This window comes from Pelophylax lessonae, assembly GCF_965119305.1.
Source record: "Pelophylax lessonae genome assembly, chromosome: 9".
NCBI classification, from domain to species: domain Eukaryota; kingdom Metazoa; phylum Chordata; class Amphibia; order Anura; family Ranidae; genus Pelophylax; species Pelophylax lessonae.
In genome coordinates this window covers 177,958,739-177,980,314 of record NC_138776.1, presented here as the reverse complement: position 1 = coordinate 177,980,314, position 21,576 = coordinate 177,958,739, and the positions used below count along the sequence as shown (strand labels likewise).

Genomic DNA, 21,576 nt, shown 5'->3' with positions numbered 1-21,576 from the left:
TGCCTTGTTTAATCTGAAAACTGGAGGGTCCACTACCGGTGGAATAGTCCGCTTCCTAAGAAGGGACTCCTCGTAGGGGTATCGCCTAGCAAATCGCTTTTGTCATCCCCACTCTTTATTGACAGTTCTGTCAAAATAGGAGGGGAACGGGAACGCCTTTGCTGCTCTGGATGGCTTGTGAGTTCCAAAGTGAACCTGCGCCTTCGTTGCAGCTGCTTCCTCCATCTTTAAGGTCTTACGCACAGATACAATCAGTGAGTCCACCAGCGCCTTTTCGTGTGCGGTTGGAGAAGTGGAGGAATCCTCCTCACCATCTGAAAGATTCAGGACGCGTGGTTGCAGACCCAGCAGGGTGACCCACGTCCACAGCAGCCATATCAAATTCAGGATCTGATGGGACAGATGAGGCAGGGGAAGGCTTGGGGGTGCTTTTTGCCAGCCCGTCGCCCAATAGCCACCTCCACCCGTGACACAAAGAACTCCAGGACCGCCGTCAGTGCATCAATGGATGGTGGGGACCTGGAGGGCCCCGCAGCCTCATATAGGGGGTTAGATGGGGAGATGTACTCTAAAGACCCCATGAGTCACAAGGGGGACCCCACAAAAAAGTGTAAAACACTGCTAAAGGACAACCCCCACCGCTCTGGCAGCACCACCCAGTTGCCAGTCACAGAGCACCAACTGATCCTCAGCAGAGAGGGAGAGGACCCCACCAGACTCACCAACCCCAAAAACCAGGCACCGCAGCCACCAGGAGGACCTGCACTGCACATGCGGTGATCAGGAAATGAAAGGATCCAGGAGTCAGCACCAGGGGATGAGGAGGGGCTCCTACCAGGGAAAACACCGCCCAGAAGGTTCCACAGACATGTCTGCCACTTTTTTATATGGCAAACCACTGTAAAATGGCCACCAGACTACACAAACATGGCCGCCATGCATTGCAGCACAATGCTTTAACAAAATGGCGACACCAGGAAGGATCCCTAGGCCTCAAGGACAGGGGCCGTCGGCCAGGAGGAACGCTGCGACTCAGGCCAAGACCCAGGTTGTATGCAACTTTGCGAGATGTTTAACTCGCAGGCCAGCCCCCATCCAGTGGGGCTATGTTGCGGCCGAGCTAGTGCAAAGATGAGTCCTGCGCACACTCACTGGCCAGACTGGGATGACCACTGGATCGCCCAGTCCGGCAGTTGATTTTAGATCTCACAGGAGAAAAACAGGAGAAAAAATCTACCTAAAAAGATAAAAATTGTCAGGACCAGAGATCCTAACAAGGAACTAGGACCTTACTCCTGACTAGGCAGAAAAAAAAAAATGCGTACCTATAGCAGAAGGGGGGGGGGGGGGGAGTATACCCCCTGGGACTGCCAATAGATGTAACCAGACTTTTTTTCTGCCTAGTGTCCTACTCCTGTAGGGAGCAGTACAACCCAATGGTTAAGAAGATCAGGGAGCAGTGTCCGTCAATGATCGAAAGAGAAATGGCATTTTTTCCACTCTGTGGGCAAAGTTATTAAAGTAGTTCTAAATTCAAAACTTCTTTTTACTTTAATATATTTCCTGCATTAGGGTAAAACACATCCCACCACTTGTTGTGCCACCCCCCCCTCCCCCCCAGCCCCTTTCCTAAGCTCAAACTGGGCCCTCTTTCGAACCAGCATTGTCTTGACTGAAGCACCGCTGTTCTTTCTTCCTGGTCTCACAAGAGACTCTAAGAGCAGCAAGAGCCAAAAGATTCCTGCTGTTAATCAAATCCTGTGAGGAGGGAGGGCACATATGCCCCATAGTAAGTCTATGGGCGACGTCATTCCCCATTTATTTTACAGTTGTTGTCGGCTGTGTCCTCTGCAGAGCTTCCGCTGCTGAAGACCAGAACGGATCAGCTTCAAAAAAAGTATGTAATCGGATTTCTCTTTTACAGGGCTAGATAGGTTAGTGTTCGATCGTGGATGTCTAAAGATGCAGGAATTTTAGTTTTAGGGTGGACTTACTCTTAACCACTTTACCACCGGAGGATTTTGCGGTCTTACGTCCAGGCCACTTTTTGCGATTCGGCGCTGTGCGACTTTGACAATTGCGCGGGCGTGCGACGCCGTACCCAAACGAAATTTACATCCTTTTTTATCCACAAATAGAGCTTTCTTTTGGTGGTATTTGATCACCTGTGTGATTTTTACTTTTTGCGCTATAAACAAAAAAAGAGTGTTTATTTTGAAAAAATAACAATATTTTTAACATTTTTTTTATATGAAATTCCTCCCAAAAAATATGTAAAAATCAAATTTTTTTTACATTTTTGGCCAATTTGTTTTCTGCTACCTATGTTTGGTAAAAAAAAAAAAATCACAATAAGCATATTTTGATTGGTTTGCGCACAATTTATTGTGTTTACTAACTAAGGGAAAGATTTTTGTCATTTTTGGTGTTTTTTTTTTTTTAACGAGTAATGGCGGCGATCTGCGATTTTTTGTGCGCGACTGCGACATTTCGGCGGACAGATCGGACCCTTGACTGACATTTTTGACACTTTTGGGGGGTACCAGTGACATTACTGCAGTAATCAGTGCTATATATATGCACTGTTACTGTAAAAATGACACTGGCAGGGAAGGAGTTAATTTTATTGGAGGGAGGGGTTTAATGTATGCCTGGTGCTTACTAACGTGTGGGGGGGGGGGGAGGTGACTGAGTGAGTCAGGGACAGATCGGATGTGGAGCTATGCTGAACACTCCGATCTGTCACTCCCCGTCACTTAGGAGATCCGCCCGCTCTGTTTACACAGGCGGGCGGATCTCCAAACTAGATTCCCTAACGATCGGGGAAGAGCGGCGGCGATCGCCGCTGCTCCTCCCCTGGGCCGACTCCCGCTGTGAATGAAAACAGCGGGAGCGTGCCTCCGGCGGCGCGTGAGCGCCACCTACAGGGGGAGGAGTCCAGCGACGTAGGTCTACGTCGCTGGACGATAACGAGCCACTGTGCCGCAGTAGAGGCACAGTGGCCAGAGGTAAAGTTTTTAAATAAAAAATAGATTTTTAAGTTTTAGTATCACTTTAGGTTGATCACAAAAAAAAAAAAAACTTAGATTAAATCAGTTTCACCTTTAATACTTTCCACAGAAATGTAAACAATGTACACATCCCAAATTCATCTTTGGGCTAACGGAAATCCATCCCGTGATGTAGGTTATTAATTATGGATATAGTGTGAAAACAATAATTACAGATTCAATGTCAGACAGAAATCTCTCAATTTTGGTTCAATAAAAAAATAACTTAGAAAAGTTTTTTACATTGCATGGAGGATCCACACATGCTTTCTAGAGTGAAAGTAGGACTCTAGCAAAAAGATTTTGGACAGAACCACTTTCCAGGTGTCTATTGCCATCTGGTGCCAATTGGAGAGATTTCACACCACTCCCAATCACAGCAAGTATAGAGATCTCCTTAACAGGGATAACAAAAACCTGAAAGAGGTTCTAATCCACCTATCCAAAATAAACCTTTTTATTCCTGACTCTGTCCCTGTTGAAAAAATAAAATAAAAACAGGATGAAAAGGGAAATGTTCCCCAAAAGTGACAGACAGCAATAAAAAAGTGACTGTGGTTTTAGTTACACATAACATTAGATACAGTCTACCTTTCTTTTTTGTTATCATACTTACACCAGTTATAAATACCAGATGAACAATGACATCCAGTGTACAGGTCAAATAAACTTCACATCATATAGTACACAATATTAGAGTGGGAAATGTTTCTTGCTGGTACAATTTGCAGAATTGTAAATTACACATATCTCCAAAACATTTATGCTCAATAAAAAATAGATTGTGTACAATATAGCCTGTACAAGAACAACTTTATGTTAGTGGCAGACACATTTCAGAATTGCAGGTTTTATCGAATATCATACATAGTATTAAATCACAATGAATACGGCAGGGTTAAATACCCTTCATGTTAGAGTTAGACCTGTAGTCTAACAACACCTGTCCTTCCAATACCTACCAACCCAACCCATTATACTAATAGTTTATATACTTACCTTCCAGAAGAAACTGTTGCCCCTGGCTTTCTCTGATGTCATCCAAGTGCTCTCAGCTGAAGGTGCTCATAGGACTGCTCTAGCGGAGTCAGCAGATCAGCTTTGTACATCGGAGCTCCCTCCTACATGCACAACCTACAACTGTGCTCACTTGACCAATGCTGTCTGTTTCGGATAGGTAAGTATTTGTGATGCTGTTGTGTATGAGGATACTGTATTAGAAAAGCCAGTACAAGGGGGAAAGTCCTCACATTACAAACCCCAGAAAAAGGCAGTGATGGATTCTTTATGTATATTGTAAGCACAAGCAAGAAATGGAAACATTGTTTTATGTTTCTGTAGAAGTTTCCTCACTGCTTTACAGTTCCATTTTTGAAATATAATCTTATATACAAATAAAAATTATTCACAGATTTTAAAAATAGGTCTGGCTGTACAGTTTATGTATTACCATATGTATGTATTCTGGACAGATTTGGTGGAAACACCTTACCAAACTTGTAAATACTCATTAAGAGTAACTGCACAGTCGCACAATATTTTGGAAAATAATTTACCAAAATCTGTGCATCAAAAAACTGTTCAATAAATACTGAATAAGTGCAAGTGGAGTTAATATAGCAGCCATGTTATTTATATCAAACAAAATGCTAATTATGGTTCAGAGAGATTCTTGGAACATTTAAAGCTCTCTGCAAATAAAATTAACAGAAACATTTATAGCAGTTACTTCTACTGCTATCATTAAATATGCAATATATATGGTAAATATGTACATATCTTTTGAGGAAGACCTAAACTCAAAAAAGAAAACTGCCACCTTATCCCCCACCATAATCACAGTAAAAGTTTATCTAAATCCCAAAAAACAAAAATGTAATATATCATAGTGTTTTTTATATGGTATTGGTCCTTAGGTGTAATAGATGCATGAGGTTCCTATTTTGAGGGTTTTCCTGCAAATAACTCACTTCCTGTCCACGGGTAGCTACTCCCACGCCTCTACTGTATCTATAAAGGGAGCCATGGCTGCCACCTGGGACTGACATATATCTGCCTTTTTCATCTCCATTACATGGGATTGATGGGATTAGTAGCCACCAAATAGATAAACAGGGTTTTCCATACTCACTGTAAATTTACTTAGCCTGATAAAAAGTTACCTAATGCAGCTACTACAGCTAAGGACTGGTAAGTTTTGTTTTGAGGTTCAGTTATCCAGTAAGTCAGGAAAGGTCAGGAAAGCCCTGAAATATCTGCAGCTCCAGATCTAACAGTAGCTAAGTCATGTGACCAAATATCAAGGTAATGATGATATAATCTTTGCTTAAAGTGATACTATTTTTTTTTCTTTCTTAAAAATAGCAAACATGTTATACTTATCTGCTTCGTGCAGTAGTTTTGAACAAAGCAGCCCCGAATCCTCCTCTTCTCGGGTCCCTCTGCGGCGCTCCTGGCCCCTCCCTCCTGATGAGTACCCCCACAGCAAGTAGCGTGCTTTGGGGGGCACCTGAGCTGAGGCCCTGTTTGTCCATTTAGATAGGCCTCGCCCCCTCTTTCTCTCATTGGCTCACTTGAGTTTTATTGACAGCAGCGGGAGCCAATGGCGATCCGCTGCATTCTCATCCAATGAGAAGGGAGAGTCCCAGGCAGCCAAGACTCTCCTGCAACATCGCTGGATAGAGATGTGTTCAGGTAAGTATTAGGGGGGATAAGGGGGGCTGCTGCACACAGAAGTTTTTTTTATCTTAATGCATAAAGATAGAAAACCTTCTGACTTTATAACCACTTTAAAAAGAGAAGTTAAGGATTTAAAAAAACAATAATAATTCACCTAGGTGGATGCAGCATCGATCAGATGCTGCATCCGCCCCCCCCCCCCCCCCCAGTTCTGCAGTGAGAACTGAGCAATCAAACACCACTGACTGCTCAGTTCTCCCCCTCTTCTCTGAGCAGAGAGCCGGGACTGTCAGTCAGTGGCTCTCTGCTCTCCCCCTACAGTGCTCACTGGAACGTTGGGCTGTGGAGAGGGCGGGAGGGGCTGGCTGAGTGTCGGTCCAGGCATCTGGCTGGATCCCGACCATATGGTCGGGATCTTTCCCAAGCCTGGACCGGCTGAGTGACATCAGATCAAACTGTACTCCTGTGATCCATTGGAGAAGTATGGCCAAAAAAAGCTTTGGCTATACCTCTCCGTTAGGGAAAGTTTCAGCCAAGCAGCAGCTCTACCTGACTTGTATTTCTTCTTTCAGCGGGAATCACATTCATCAATGTCTTGGCATTGGAGAACATGAAAGATCTCAGCGTGCTTCCAAGTGGTTTCTGCATCCAACGTATTTTAGATATCCTCAATTAAGGCTCGTTTACACGTGTGTCAGTACCTTGTTCAACATTTTTCAGCAAGTCTCATAACTGCCCTTTAACACCTGCCATGGATCTTACAATGGGCACCACACAGTGCTGTTCACAGAGGAGCAGTAGCGTTGCATTGTGTTACAAAATTAAGCTGCATTTCCCCCCTGGCTCCTACAAAATTTCTAGGCCTTTTTTATTATGCAAGAATGGCCATACTTTGCCCAAATGGCTCAGTTTTGTATACTTATAAAAAAAACCTCAATAAAAAAAGTTGGAAAAAAAAAAAATGAGGAATCGACATTGGTCAGCCACCTCTATTCATTTTAGTGGTAATGCTCTGTAAGCACACCTTAACAGCACCTAAAGCATTTATAGTGCATTAGTGAAGCATTTATAAAGTGTTAACTGGACACTGAGGAAGAGACAGTGGAGGTTCCTGTACCCCAGAATGCACGGGAAAATAGAGAATAAGACAGAGCAGCTCCAGTCACTTCCCTTTTGCAAAGAGCAGCCGTGTGGTAACACCATTTGCTTCTGTGTGCAGGGAAAAGTCAGCCAGCATAACTAACAGAGCCAAGCAGGAGCAAAGCACTGAGCATTACTGCCACAGGCAAAGCTTTTTGTTTCAGCAAAGTTGAGCTGGACCAAGCCAAGTGTCAAAGAGATCAAAATATATGATATATATCTTTCAGAGAATTGACAAAAATACAACCTAACCCTGTACATCACAACCTCTACATCACTTCCCCTTAAAAACACAATTTTATGGGCATTTTTTTGAGCATTCTTGAAGCTTTTTCCTTGCTTCATAAACACAACGACAACACATCATAAATGCTATAGGCTCGTTAATAAGCATTGCTTCATTCGTCATAATCAACACACGTGTGAATGAGCCCTATAAGACATATTTACCAAACATTCACAGATGTTCAGTCTCTGATAAACCGCAACTTAAACCTTGGAAAGTTTAAAGATATTTATATTAATAACCATTCCACAAGAGTCCAACGTAAACTATGGTGAGCTTTAGTTCCTCAGATCTAAATAGAGATTTCTGAAGCAATTTGGTTAAGACTTTTATGCTTATCATTGTGTTTGTGCAAGACCGTCAAAGTTTGCATCTTCCTTTACTTCATTAAGTCCAGTAATTCTTTTTAGGGAACACTTTGCAGCCAGCACAGATGCATCATGCTTCTAAGTACCTGCCCACATTGTAAGCCAAAGGATTTAAGAAGTGGAAATGCTATAAATGACATATCACATCTTTGTTTTAGTTGTAAACATTTAAATTAAAACGGCCATATTATTACGGGAAAATATTTTTAGCCTAATATATTCTTCAGAAAGCGGGGCCTAGAGAAGGGCCAGCAGTATTCATTGGGAACAGGTCCTTTTACATTGCATTCAAAGAATGAGAACATAGGAAACCAAATGCGTGCCCGCCTGCTCTGTTGGTAAGCACGCGTGTTGGCTAAGGTGTGGTAGTAAAGGAAAAGTCTTGTAGTTATGTAGAATGCAATGAACACATCAATGGAATAATGCTCATGTGCGGCCAAGATGAAGAAGATGCCGAAAAGATTCAGGACCCAGGAGAGTGTGTGTAAGAAGTTCCAGCTTCGAGGTGTATCTGAAAAATAGAACAAACATTATAAACATACTGTGTATGCATATACTAGTCTCAAATTATTTCCTCTCCCACTGTCCTATTTCCGTGTTAGATACCAGTTAACATAAAAATCAGTTTGACATTCTTCACCATCCCTACAGCTTCTCTTAGCCTGCATCAAGATAATTACATTAGGATGAAGCAAAAAGTCAGCTGCCTTCCTTTACAAGGGCTGCAGCAGTTAGGCAGATCTGTAAATTCAAATGCACTGCTCCCTAAAAAAAGATATGTCAATCCATTTGCATTAACGTGTATATACTGTATATCCAAGCTTTTTTAAAAGAGAAGGAAAAGGTTAAAGCGGTTGTAAATTATTTTTTATTTTTTGAATACTCCTGCAGGGCAAAGGCATAATTTGCTAGTATGCATCGCATACGAGCACATCATCTGAAACGTACCTGAAAACAAAGCCTTCCAGTGATGCAATGTCATTGGTGGAGACAGCTTCCATCTTCACCTGTCTTGCTTCCGAGTTTGCAGACTCTGGCTCTGTGACTGGCCGGAGCTGGGATGACGTCACTCCTGCTCATGCACGTGGGAGCCGCCGGTCATGGCACAGGGCTCTTAAGGAATGGCACGGGTGGCCGTTCTTTCAGAGTGCATGTGCCAGTGACGTCACTGGCTGCATGTACAGTAAATATCTCCTAAACAGTGCATGTTTAGGAGAAATTTACACTACCTTTAGGTAAGCCTTATTATAGGCCCAGGTATAGGTAAAACTTAAAGACAGAAGTTTACTTCCTCTTTAAAACCCCCACCAGTTGTTTTTTGCCTCTGTGTCGTATTGGGGATATTTCCTATCACTTCCTGTCCTTGAGACACAACAGAAAATTAAGCGAAATCCCCCTAAAATGAGAGAAATTCCTATCAGACAGCTGTCACTGAAACACGTGTCCAAGTTAGTCACTTTAGGGCATAATGCACAGAAACCCCTATCATGAAACTAACACTGCAATAAGGAAATACTGGTCATACTGGATTGTAGAAAGCTGCAAAAGGATAATGGCAATGTGGGATATATCCAAACAGAGTTTGAATGTTGCAGTGGTCTAGAGCAGGCTATGTAGTCAAGGTTCTAAGGGTGCAGTAATGCTGAAATCCCAACCAAAGGTCAGATATTATCTGCTGCACCAAAACAAATCTCCATGCCTTGAATTCCTTTCTCGCACTGTAAAACTGGCCACGCTGGCTTGGCAAATGGTGGTCTATTATCCTCAAGCACAGTTCCAAAGATGATAGTTGTAATCCATAAAGATCATGATATAATATGAGGACATTGAAAATCTCACATCCATGAGAAGATATACTTATCAAATCCTGTCACAACAGTGACAAACGACGTAAATGTTACTATCCATAAGTGAAAGTTTAACCACTTAAGCCCCGGAAGATTTTACCCCCTTCCTGACGAGGGGGTATTTTGCGATTCGGCACTGCGTGACTTTAACGGACAATTGCGCGGTCGTGCGATGCTGTATCTAAACAAATTTGGCGTCCTTTTTTTCCCACATACAGAGCTTTCTTTTGGTGGTATTTGATCACCTGTGCGATTTTTTGATCACGCGCCATAAACAAAAAAAGAGCGTAAATTTTGCAAAAATAGCAATATTTTTCAAATTTTTTTATATGAAATTCCCCCCCCCAAAAAAATGTAAAAATCAAAAATTTTTTAACATTTTCGGCCAATTTGTTTTATGCTACCTATGTTTGGTAAAGAAAAAAAAAAAATCGCAAAAAGCGTATTTTGATTGGTTTGCGCAAAAGTTATTGCGTTTACTAACAAAGGGAAACAATTTTGTCATTTTTGTTGTTTTTTTTTTTTTTTAACGAGTAAAGGCGGTGATCTGCGATTTTTTTTTGTGGGACTGCGACATTGCGGCGGACAGATCGGACCCTTGACTGACATTTTTGACACTTTTGGGGGTAGCAGTGACATTACTGCAGTAATCAGTGCTATACATATGCACTGTTACTGTAAAAATGACACTGGCAGGGAAAGGGTTAACTTTATGAGGAGGGGTTAAGTGTGTCCCAAGGACATGTTTCTTACTGTGATTGGATGTGGCTGTGTGTGTAACAGCAGAGATCAACGGTCCTACATAGCAGGACCGTATGATCTGTACTTTTACACAGGGGAGAATGACAGACGGCTGTATTTACATTAGCCGCCTGCCTTTCGCCCGCTGTAACGGACAATCTGGTCCGCCGGGCACACGCGCGCGGGGGGGGGGGGGGTCCGTGAGCGAGCGGGAGCGCGCCTCTGGCGGCGCACGCTCGCTCCGTAGAGCCTCACAGGCAAGCGACGTAGTACTATGTCACTTTGCCTGTGAGGGGCGGACGGCAAGTGGTTAACATGTGGGGACGTGGGAACTTTAGATTTTTTTTTTTTTTAATTACTAAATTTTTTTTCTTTTCACACTGTTGCTTTATTTATTTTTAGCTCTTTTTTTTGCTGTCACAAGGAATAGAAACATCCTTGTGACAGGAAAAAGGCATGTGACAGGTACTCTTTTTGGAGGGATGTGGGGTCTCTAAGACCCCAAATCCCTCCTTTTCGGGTGAAAGAATTCTAAACGCCAAGATCAGCATTTTTGAATACTTTCAATTTTTAAAAAATGGCACCGTCGACATCCAAGTAAACCCGAAAGTGTTGTCATGTCATTGCTTTGGGGTTACCATAGCGGAGATCCATCAAAGCCGATTCCGGCTTTGTATTGGTCTTCAGCTAGCTGGCGGATGTGCCGCATAGTAGCTCAGGTCTCCCAGTGGTACAGGAGAGCCCGAGAGCCAGGGGAAGGAAGCAGGAGGGGGGGGGGGGGAGCAATTGCTATTACAAGAGAGCCAACCATCTGTACAACCACTTGAAGTCAAATGACGCACCAGGTACAGTATCTCACAAAAGTGAGTACACCCCTCACATTTTTGTAAATATTTGATTATATCTTTTCATGTGACAACACTGAAGAAATTACACTTTGCTACAATGTAAAGTAGTGATTGTACAGCTTGTATAACAGTGTAAATTTGCTGTCCCCTCAAAATAACTCAACACAGCCATTAATGTCTAAGCTGCTGGCAACAAAAGTGAGTACACCCCTGGGTGTAAATGTCCAAATTGGGCCCAATCAGCCATTTTCCCTCCCCAGTATCATGTGACTCAGTGTTACAAGGTCTCAGGTGTGAATAGGGGAGCAGGTGTGGTAAATTTGGCGTTATCACTCTCACGCTCTCATACTGGTCACTAGAATTTCAACATGGCACATGGTGTACCCTAAGGAAGAACCTTGGGGTACACCACTGATATACTTAGACCATTCAGAGTAAGAATAATTAACCACTACTCTTCGAATTCTGTCTTTTAGCCAATTTTCTATCCATTTACAAACTGATCTTTCCAAGCCTGTAGACTTTACCTTACACATTAGCTGTGTGTGTGGAACCGTGTCAAACGCTTTTGCAAAATCCAAGTATACTACGTCCACAGCCACCCCTCTGTCCAAGGTTTTACTTACCACCTCATAAAAAGAAATCAATCAGCTTTGTTTGACAACATCGGTCTTTCATTAATCCATGCTGTCTGTTGCTTAAAATATTTTTTTCCAGCAAGAACTTATCTATGTGGTCTTTTATTAAACTCTCCAATATCTTCCCGACTATAGAAGTTAAACTAACAGGTCTATAGTTAATTGGCAAAGACTTTGATTTCTTTTTAAATAGAGGCATCACATTGGCCCTACGCCAATCCAGTGGTACTATTCCAGTCCTTAACGAGTCCCTAAAAATTAGAAACAAAGGCTTTGAAATTACATTTCTCAATTCTTTTAGGATGCGTGGGGTGGATGCCATCTGGTCCAGGCACTTTATCCACCTTTATTCTATCTAAATATTTCTGGATTATATCACTTTTGAGCCATTGTGGATCATTAGAGGCTGTGTCAATACCATCCTCATTATGGTCATGAGCTCCCCCATGCTCCTTTGTTTACACAGAGCTGAATAAAGTATTGAATACATTTGCCTTCTCTTTGTCCCCATTCACCCACTCCAGATTATTTTGTAAATGGCCTACATGTTCAGACCTAACCTTTTTACTATTAATATATTTGAATAATTTTTTGGGGTTTGTCCTATCTTTTGCAATCTGTCATTCATTTTGAATTTTTGACTCCTTGATTTCCTTTTTACATATTCGGTTATATTCTTTATAACAATAAAACAACAATAGTGTTTCTTTATTTTTATATTTTTCTTATTATTTATAGCTTTTTTAACTTTGGCTGTGAGCCACATAGGTTTTTTTTTTAGCCTTTTAAGCGTATTGTCCATAGGAATATATTTTGCAGTGAGTTTGCATACATTCTTTTTGAAATATTCCCATTTCTCTTCATTGATGCCAATATTCCCTCCCAGTCCAAGTCCTGGAGAGCAGCCATCATCCTTGGAAAATTTGCTCTCTTAGAGTCCATTCACACTGCCGAGACTTGTGAGGCGACTTGTGTGCCCTCAAGTCGCTTGACATAACAAAAGCAATGTTAATCAATGAGTGCCGTCTTAATTGGCACTACTGAAGTCGCTCCGACTTCTGAAAAGGGTCCTGTACTACTTTGAGGTGACTTGTATCTGACTTGTCCCATAGACTTCAATGGGAGTCGCCTCCTTATCTTATTTGAAGCGACTTGTGATCCGACTTTCCATTAAAATGGTCCTGGACCAGAAAAAAAGATAATTTTTCTGAGAATTTTTAGTAGCACAGGCATAGGACTCCTCTCCACCTGGGCGTTTTTGTTGCAGGCATTTATCGGGCATTTTTGGAGGCAGGCATGACTTTTTTTGGATTTGGTGTCTGGGGGGTCTAAAAAGTGTACCTGTGAAGTTTCAGCTCTGTAGCATGTCCAGAACCAGAAAAAAACAGAATTTTTGTAAAATCTTACCGTAAAATTCCTTTCTCTGAGTCCTCCGACAGTCACCGCCCACTCACACAGTCTTCACCAATGGGTATTGACCTTTGCTCCGCAGGAGTAGCTAGGCACAAGACTTGTTAGTAACAAAGGCTTTTAGCATAGACACACCCCTAGGGGCTGTCCCACTAGTCAATACCTCCCTGCACCAGCATTCCCAACTCAGTTTGGTAGCATAGCAGTAAGAGTACACAAGACCCCAAAAGAGGGGCGGGGGGCGGCGACTGTCGGAGGACTCAGAGAAAGGAATTTTACGGTAAGATTTTACAAAAATTCAGTTTTCTCTTACGTCCTCCGACAGTCGCCGCCCACTCACACAGTCTTCACCAATGGGATGTCCCAAAGCAGTGTAGACATGAGAGGTGGGAGACGCAGCCGCAGAAGAGCAACGCAGTACCCACATCAGAGAAAGGAACCTTACACACAGTAAGAGAACCAGCTGGGCAACAGGAACGTGCTCAACAGGAGCAACAACCCAGGAAAACAAGTAACCCAGGGGTAAAACACCCCAACAGCCAAAGACCCATAAACAAGGGTCCCTATGGCACTGCCGCACTGAGAACTTTGCGGCCAAACATCCACCTTATAAAACTTGGAGAAGGTGTGCACGGACGACCAAGTCGCCGCCTTACACACCTGGGCCACGGAAGCCGGATGCCGGAAGGCCCAAGACGTGCTCAGAGACCTGGTAGAGTGCGCCTTAACAGGGAAGGGCGGAACCCTTTCCTTCAAGGCACAGGCCTGCACAATGGTCTGTCTGATCCATTTGGCGATGGTCGCTGCCGACGCCGCCATGCCCTTCCGAGGTCCCTCAGGAAGGACAGAGGGAATCCGATTTGCGAAAAGATTTAGTGGACGACAGATAAACCCTGATCGCCCTGACAACATCCAAGGAATGCAAGGCAACTTCCTTAGGATGCTTGGGCTTCGCACAGAGCGAAGGCAAGACAATGTCCTCATTAAGGTGAAAATCCGAGATCACCTTAGGAAGGAAGGACGGGATAGGTCGCAAGACCACCTTATCCTTGTGAAGCACCAAATAGGGAGCGCGGCAGGACAACGCCGCCAGCTCCGACACTCCGAAGTGATCGCCACCAAAAAGGCAACCTTTTTGGACAGCAGAGGTAACGAGATCTCCCTGATCTTTTCAAAGGGAGCGCGCTGTAACACGGACAGAACCAAGGGCTCCCTTCGAGGAGGGGCCAAATGACGTACCACTTGAACAAAGGTGCAAATTAAGGAATGAGACGCCACAGGGCGCTGAAAAAGAACAGCCAGTGCAGAAACCTGGCCTTTTATCGTGGCCAGCACCAAACGCTGGTCCACCCCAGTTTGGAGGAAAGCCAGCACTCTCGACACCGAGTATGAACGAGGGGAGAACCCCCTGGACTCACACCAGGCAAAGTACGCTTTCCAAGTACGGTAATAAATTTTCCCAGACGAGGCTTTTCTAGCCTTGATCAGAGTAGGAATGACCTCTGGGGAGAGACCCGTCTCTCAGGACCTGGCTTTCAACAGCCAGGCCGTTAAAGCCAGCGACTGTAAAGCAGGATGGAAGATCGGCCCTTGAGACAGAAGGTCTTCCCGGATTGGCAGGCGCCACGGAGGCTCGACTGCCAGATGAACGAGGTCTGCGTACCAAGACCGGCGAGGCCAGTCCGGTGCCACCAGAATCACTGTGTGCGGTTCCGAGGCCAACCTGCGAAGGAGCCTGGACAGCAACTGAATTGGAGGAAAGGCATACATCAGACGATACTGATGCCAAGGCGCCACCAACGCGTCCAAGGCGTCTGCCCGAGGATCGCGCGTCCTTGCCACGAACCTTTCCACCTTGTTGTTTAGTCGAGACGCGAACAGGTCCACATCTGGTGACCCCCACCTCGCGCACAACATCTGGAAGACATCCGGGTGTAAGGACCATTCCCCCTGGTCCAGGGTCTGGCGGCTCAGATAATCTGCCTGCCAGTTTTCCACCCCCGGTATGTGTAATGCCGTTATCGCCGGGACGTGAGTCTCGGCCCAAGACAGAATGTCGGTCACTTCCCGGGCCGCTCAGGCACTCCTGGTGTCCCCTTGGTGGTTGATGTAGGCCACCGCGGTGGCATTGTCCGTCTGAACCCGAACCGGATGGCCCTGAAGTCGCACCGACCACTGGAGAAGGCAAAGCTTTATCGCTCTCAATTCCAGGATGTTGATCGGAAGGGAGGATTCCTCCTCCGACCAAGTTCCCTGGGCACACAGGTTGCCCAGAACACCACCCCAGCCCGACAGACTGGCATCCGTGGTGACCACCGTCCAGAGTAACGGACGGAAAGACTTGCCCCCCCGACACCGCCGGGGACTGGAGCCACCACAGAAGGTCCCTTCTGGTGCGGCGGCTCAGCGAGACCCACAGATCCAGAGACTGAGGTCGCCCGTCCCACTTGGCAAGAATCTCCGCTTGGAGACACCGCGTGTGAAACTGAGCAAAGGGGATCGCCTCGAAAGCCGAGACCATTAACCCCAGGCACCTCATACAGGTCCTGAGTGACGAGGATCGGTTGTCCCTGAGGGACCTGACTTCGTCCTGAAGCGTCCGGAGCTTGTCCTCCGGCAGGAAGACCTTTGCCTGAGCAGAGTCCAGAACCATCCCCAGGTAGGGAAGGCGAACCGAAGGGGACAGTGTCGACTTCGGAACGTTGATGGTCCAACCGGACTCCTGAAGTGTCCGTACCGTAGTGGACAGGTCGCTCAGTAGGCTCTGACTGGCACTCGATCTTAACAGGAGATCGTCCAGATATCCCAAGATCGCAATGCCCTGGGCTCGCAACAGGGCCAGAACAGGCGCCAGAACCTTGGTAAAAACCCGCGGAGCCGAAGCGAGACCGAAAGGCAACGCCACGAACTGGTAATGGTCCTCCGCAATGGCGAACCGAAGGTACCTCTGGTGGCCTTCGAAAATGGGGATGTGTAGATACGCATCCTTCAAGTCGATGGAGGCCATGAATTCTCCCGGACTCAGGGCAGCCACCACTGAGCGCAGGGATTCCATGCGGAACTTCCGAACACGCACAAAGCGGTTCAGAGCTTTCAAGTCCAGGATCGGACGTACCTTGCCCTCCTTTCTGGGCACCGTGAACAGATTGGAGTAAAACCCCCGAAACCTGTCCCGGTGAGGCACCGGAACCACCACCCCCTGGGCCAGAAGATCCCGCACCGCTAGATCCCACACTGCAGCGAGCAGGGATGGGTCGTTTATAGCGCCAGGGCGAACCATGGCAGGCTGGGGATCCATCTGACCCTCAGCCCTGGAGACCCAGGGCGGCCAGTCCGATACCCAGCTCCACATGATGTTTCTTCATCCGAAGATCCCTATCTAAGAGCTGGTAAAATAACAGCTAGTAAAGCAAAGAAAACCACTTAGAAATAAAATCAAAAAAGGGTAGAAGGCTGAGACTGAAGCCCCAGCACAGGAAAGCCTGACTACTCCTGAGCTAGGCAAAATCAAACTGAGTTGGGAATGCTGGTGCAGGGAGGTATTGACTAGTGGGACAGCCCCTAGGGGTGTGTCTATGCTAAAAGCCTTTGTTACTAACAAGTCTTGTGCCTAGCTACTCCTGCGGAGCAAAGGTCAATACCCATTGGTGAAGACTGTTAGTGGGCAGCGACTGTCGGAGGACGTAAGAGAAAAGATCATTTTTCTTAGAATTTTTAGTAGCACAGGGATATGGCTCCGCTCCACCTGGGCGTTTTTGTTGCAGGCATTTATCGGCATTTTTGGGGCGTCTTTGGAGGCAGGCATGATGGCTTAGTTATCTGCAGGTACCGGACACGTAGGCTCGAGAGAGCCTGACCCCCCTGAGCTGGATCAGTTTCTTCCTTTTTTTTCTCTTCTTTTTAGACCTACTATTCTCTCGTCTATACTCCCCCAGTACCTATCTTCTTTTTGATTTCTCAATTTTATTTTTATATGCATATGGCACTCCTGATATTGGTAGAGGGGTCCTTGGACCCAAATACCTGTTCGAAACAGATGTTTGGACCTGGTCCTGGGAGGGTACTGGTTATAACATCGAAATATTGTTGTTCTATAGTGTTTTCATTGCTGTTCAGTATTTATGATGCCCCAGGTTTTTAAAGGCTTTTATGTTTCCTACTTGGAAAGGCACGGTTTTCCTGTCAATCAGGATCCTTCACATCATGGAACTGCTGTGAGTCGGCCCACAATAACTACCTGGACTTTTAATCAAATAATGAGCAGTCCAACTTTGTTTCCTGTTGCCTCAGGTGTACCAATGTTACTGTGTAAGTTACATTTGCAAACTACTGTTGTTGCTAATTTTGTATTTCTTTTATATCTTGGAAAGAAAAACTTAAAAAAAAAACCGATTCAAACAGAAATATGGAAACTGTTACAGCTGATATGTTTTAAGCCCAGTTCCTCCAATCCCCTTCCATTTACTGTCTAAACCCATCACCCTTGCTTATATATTTTTTTCCAGCGATCTTCTGTCTGGTCACAAGACATCGTGGAACTCATTCTTCTCTGTGGTGGGTGGATCCTGAATGCTGCAGAGAGTGTCACTGCTCTCAGCAGCATTCTCTTATGAGTCCGGGGAGGCCTGATGACACACCTCCAAAGAGCAGTTCCTAGTCTCACAGGAAGTTAAATGATTCTAGACTATGAGGGCAACATTAAAGTGATTGTAAAGTCTTGTTTTATTTCCTATAAAAATAACAAACATGTTACACTTACCTCCACTGTGCAATGGTTTTGCACAGGGCAGTCTGGATCCACCTCTTCTCGGGTCCCGCTTCTGTGAACCTAGCCCCTCCCTCCTGCTGAGTGCCCCCACAGCAAGCAGCTTGCTATGGGGGCACCCGAGCCGAGTCACCGCTCCCTGTGTCCATTCAGACACAGAGCCCCAGCCCCGCCCCCTCTCTCCAGATTGGCTAGCTGACTTTGAATGACAGCAGCTGCAGCCAAAGGCATCACTGCTGAGCCAATCAGGAGGGAGAATCTCGGTCAGCTAAGACACTAGTGGACAATGCTGGACAGAAAGGGACCTCAGGTAAGTGTCTAATGCATAGAATGCATTAAAATGAAAAACCTTCCGCCTTTAAAACTCCTTTAAATCAGGACGTTAGTCCAGGTCCAATATATTACCGCTCTAGCACACCATATAACAGGGAATACAGGCAACGTGTAGACAAGACAGTGATAGTAGCAACTTATATTAATATACATTTTATTTACAGATCTAAATGCTAAGTGCAGACCTTTCCAACCCATTTTCTTTGCAGAATCACATCTATCACATTAGTAATAGATGAAATTCTATGTCATGTTGAATTCTATGTCATGTTGAAGAGACTCCAAATTGCAAGGGCACACTGACATTTTACACACATATTATGGAACATAGTATACAGTTTAGTCACATCACTTGGGGTATTGATTAGAGTTTAAAAAAAGCCCCTCATCCCTTTTTCTAAATGACAGAAATACAAAATGGATGTGTTAAGTAACAGGTACAGAAAAGACAGATATCCTTCCAGGTAAACTTACATTCTGTTACAAAGAAGTTCAGCATGGTGAGGACCACTGTATGTCCACTGAACATGTAGTCTCCACAAGTATGTACTCCAGTTAGTGTCATGCCAAAGCCGCTCCAAATTGCAAAGGCACGTTGCAGTTTTGCCCACATATTATCATAGAGCTGAAATAAAACAAACAGTTTGTGTAAAACATAGTCTTGCTGATGGAATTGTACAGTAGAACCACATTTTGCCAAACAATACACATTTACACATTTCCCATATGTCTAGTGACTGAAAACAAATCTGTCAGATTTTTTGGATTTCAGTAAAACAGTAAAGTTAGCCCAATTTTTGGTATAACGTGAAAGATGATGTTTATTCAAAGCAATCATTGATCGTTATTCAAAGCAAGAAAATCGTGAGTCTCATTTTATCCAGAATCGTGCAGCTCTAGCCTAATGATTGTCCACAATGTCTTAGTATGCTGATGCCTTAAGAGTCTCTTTAACTGGAACTAAGGGGCCAAGCCCAACCCCTGAAAAACAACCCCACACCATAATCCCCCCCTCCTCCAAATGATTTGGAGCAGTGCACAAAGCAAGGTCCATAAAGATATAAATGAAATGAATAAATAGGTGCGCTAAATGATAAGAAAATCACAATGTATACATAACAAATATACAAAACAAATATACAAAATGTGCAATTCTCAAATAAGGACCAAGGTGTCAAAAAGTGATCTTCCACAAAAACATGAATAAACTTTTTGACACCTTGGTCCTTATTTGAGAAACGCGCATTTTGTATATTTGTTTTGTATATTTGTTATGTATACATTGTGATTTTCTTATCATTTAGCGCACCTATTTATTCATTTCTATTCACACTATACACAGTTCAGGTAGCAGCTTTTGAGTTATCAGCGCACCCATTTATCACATTACATAAAGATATAAGTCCTGATATAGTTTGAAAGGAGTCTAAACTCAGTTTGAATTCTTCTGGTCCTTTGCAGTATCCCTTAATGTTAACATCTTCTCAAATTCCACCCATAAGGGGCTCTATCGCCAAAAGAAGTGGGGACAGGGGGCATCCTTGTCTAGTATCTCTTTGGAGAGGAAAACATTGGGAATTCTTGCCTGGTAGTTTGATACGGGTCTGATGGGCCTAATAAAGTGCTCGAAAACCATTGAGAAAATTCCCGGTAATGCCATACGTGGGTAGTAGAGTTGAGAGAACACCTGGATGTCCAGGTTCGGCGGGTCTGGCCGAACTTGAAAAAAAAGTCCGGGTTCGTGACCCGGACTTAACCCGAACTTTACCCCGTTCCCAAACCCCATTGAAGTCAATGGAGACCCGAACTTTTGAGCACTAAAATGGCTCTAAAACAAACATGGAAAGGGCTGCAAATGGCAGCAAAATCTTAAGAGCATGACAAGTGCTCTGCAACAAATGTGGATAGGGAAATAACATAAAATAACAGAAAAATAAAAAATAATCATCTTGAATGATGTAGGAGGAGGACTAGGCCCATATGGAGTAGGAGGTTGAGGTGGCGGAGGATATGGCGGTGTAGGTGGAAGCGGCGGCAGTGGAGGAGGAGAACGAGGCCCATATGGAGTAGGAGGTTGAGGTGGCGGTGGATGTGGCGGTGTAGGTGGAAGCGGCGGTGGAGGAGGACGAGGTAGCAAACACAGTCCGGGTTCGCTCAACCCTAGTGGGTAGCAAATTATATACGACCAGCTAATGTGGTCAAAAGCCTTATGAGTACGAATTTGGAGTGTAAATTAGCATCCTGGATAATATTAGTTTCCCGAGAAAAACATTTTCAATGGTTTTTACCATGCTGCCTGGGGTATCATCCATTGGTAGTTAACACCAGAATAAAGATAGTCTTCTGCAAGGCCATTTGGCACCTGTGTCCTGAACTCTGCAGTATCCAACCAACAGGACAGGGCAGTTACCATGAATGTACACACCTCACACTCTGCAAAACCCAGTCCTAAATCCTAAACCAAATAAACCTGATCAGTTACTTGATTATTTTAAACACATGATGGCTTGCTTGGATGCAATGTTAAACATTTAGTGCCGGTTCACACTGGCGCGACGCTACTTTCAGGGGCGACCTCCGAGATCGCGGTGCAAGCAGCGCGCCGCGACCTCGGAGCGGCCGCCACAGACTTCATAACATTGAAGTCTATGGCGGTCGCCTCCTGGTCGCCCCAAAGAAGCTCCGGACCCTTTTTCTAGGTCGGAGCGACTTGTGTCGCTCCTATTAGAACGGGTCCGTAGCTTCCCTATGGGAGGCGACCTGCGGCGACCTGTGAGGCGACCAGGTCGCCTCACAGGTCGCCCTAGTGTGAACCGGGGCTTAGAGGGTATGAGCAATAAATACATCAACACATATAAGGGGTGCTTAAAATCTTGAAATAATCTGACACACAATGTTATTTGGTTAATATCTGTTGCTATAAAAAAAAAAAAAAAAAAAAAAGTGCTGGCCTAGTGCATTCAAAAACACACAACAAATGTGGGAATCAAGATTTTCCAGGGAGGTGGGTTAGACTTTAAACCCACTGAAAAGAACAACACACAAATGATTTTCAGTGAAGTAATATTACTGAAGGACACTGCAGTTGCTGAATATTTGTCCTTCTACAGTATATTATGGCTGATAAACTGAAACAAGAAGTAAAATTCAGCCAAAAGGCAACTAGGAACACACTACAATTTGACAGCCAACCTCCATGTAAAAACTTCTACATCAGATACCACAACAGTGAAAAGTTTTCTGGAAAAGAGTGGTTTGTCAAGCTTTTTATTATCGCTGTTTCACTTTCAGCAACACTCACACATTTCTTATATCAGTACCTTTCCAGAACACTGCAGGTGTTCACCAGGGACAGACAATGATGTAACAAACATGGTGACACATCGCAAGAGAAACACAGTCCCCATTAAGCTGCAGAGGCGGCGTAACAGGATGGACCTAAAAAAAAAAAAAAAAAGTCACAAATGAAAT

General features: G+C 44.5%; 1 protein-coding gene across 1 annotated transcript in view; it reads right to left on the bottom strand.

The window, feature by feature from the left end:
* Positions 1 to 7,183: 7,183 nt before the first annotated feature.
* Positions 7,184 to 21,576, bottom strand: part of SAMD8 (sterile alpha motif domain containing 8) — a 48,341-nt gene continuing 33,948 nt past the window's right edge. Inside the window, exons 3-5 of the mRNA XM_082268103.1 lie at positions 21,426 to 21,543; positions 18,580 to 18,730; positions 7,184 to 8,034 (exon numbers count right to left, since the gene is read on the bottom strand). Coding sequence (XP_082124229.1) covers positions 7,730 to 8,034; positions 18,580 to 18,730; positions 21,426 to 21,543 — 574 coding nt within the window. The 3' untranslated portion in view covers positions 7,184 to 7,729. The remainder of the gene's footprint in view (positions 8,035 to 18,579; positions 18,731 to 21,425; positions 21,544 to 21,576) is intronic.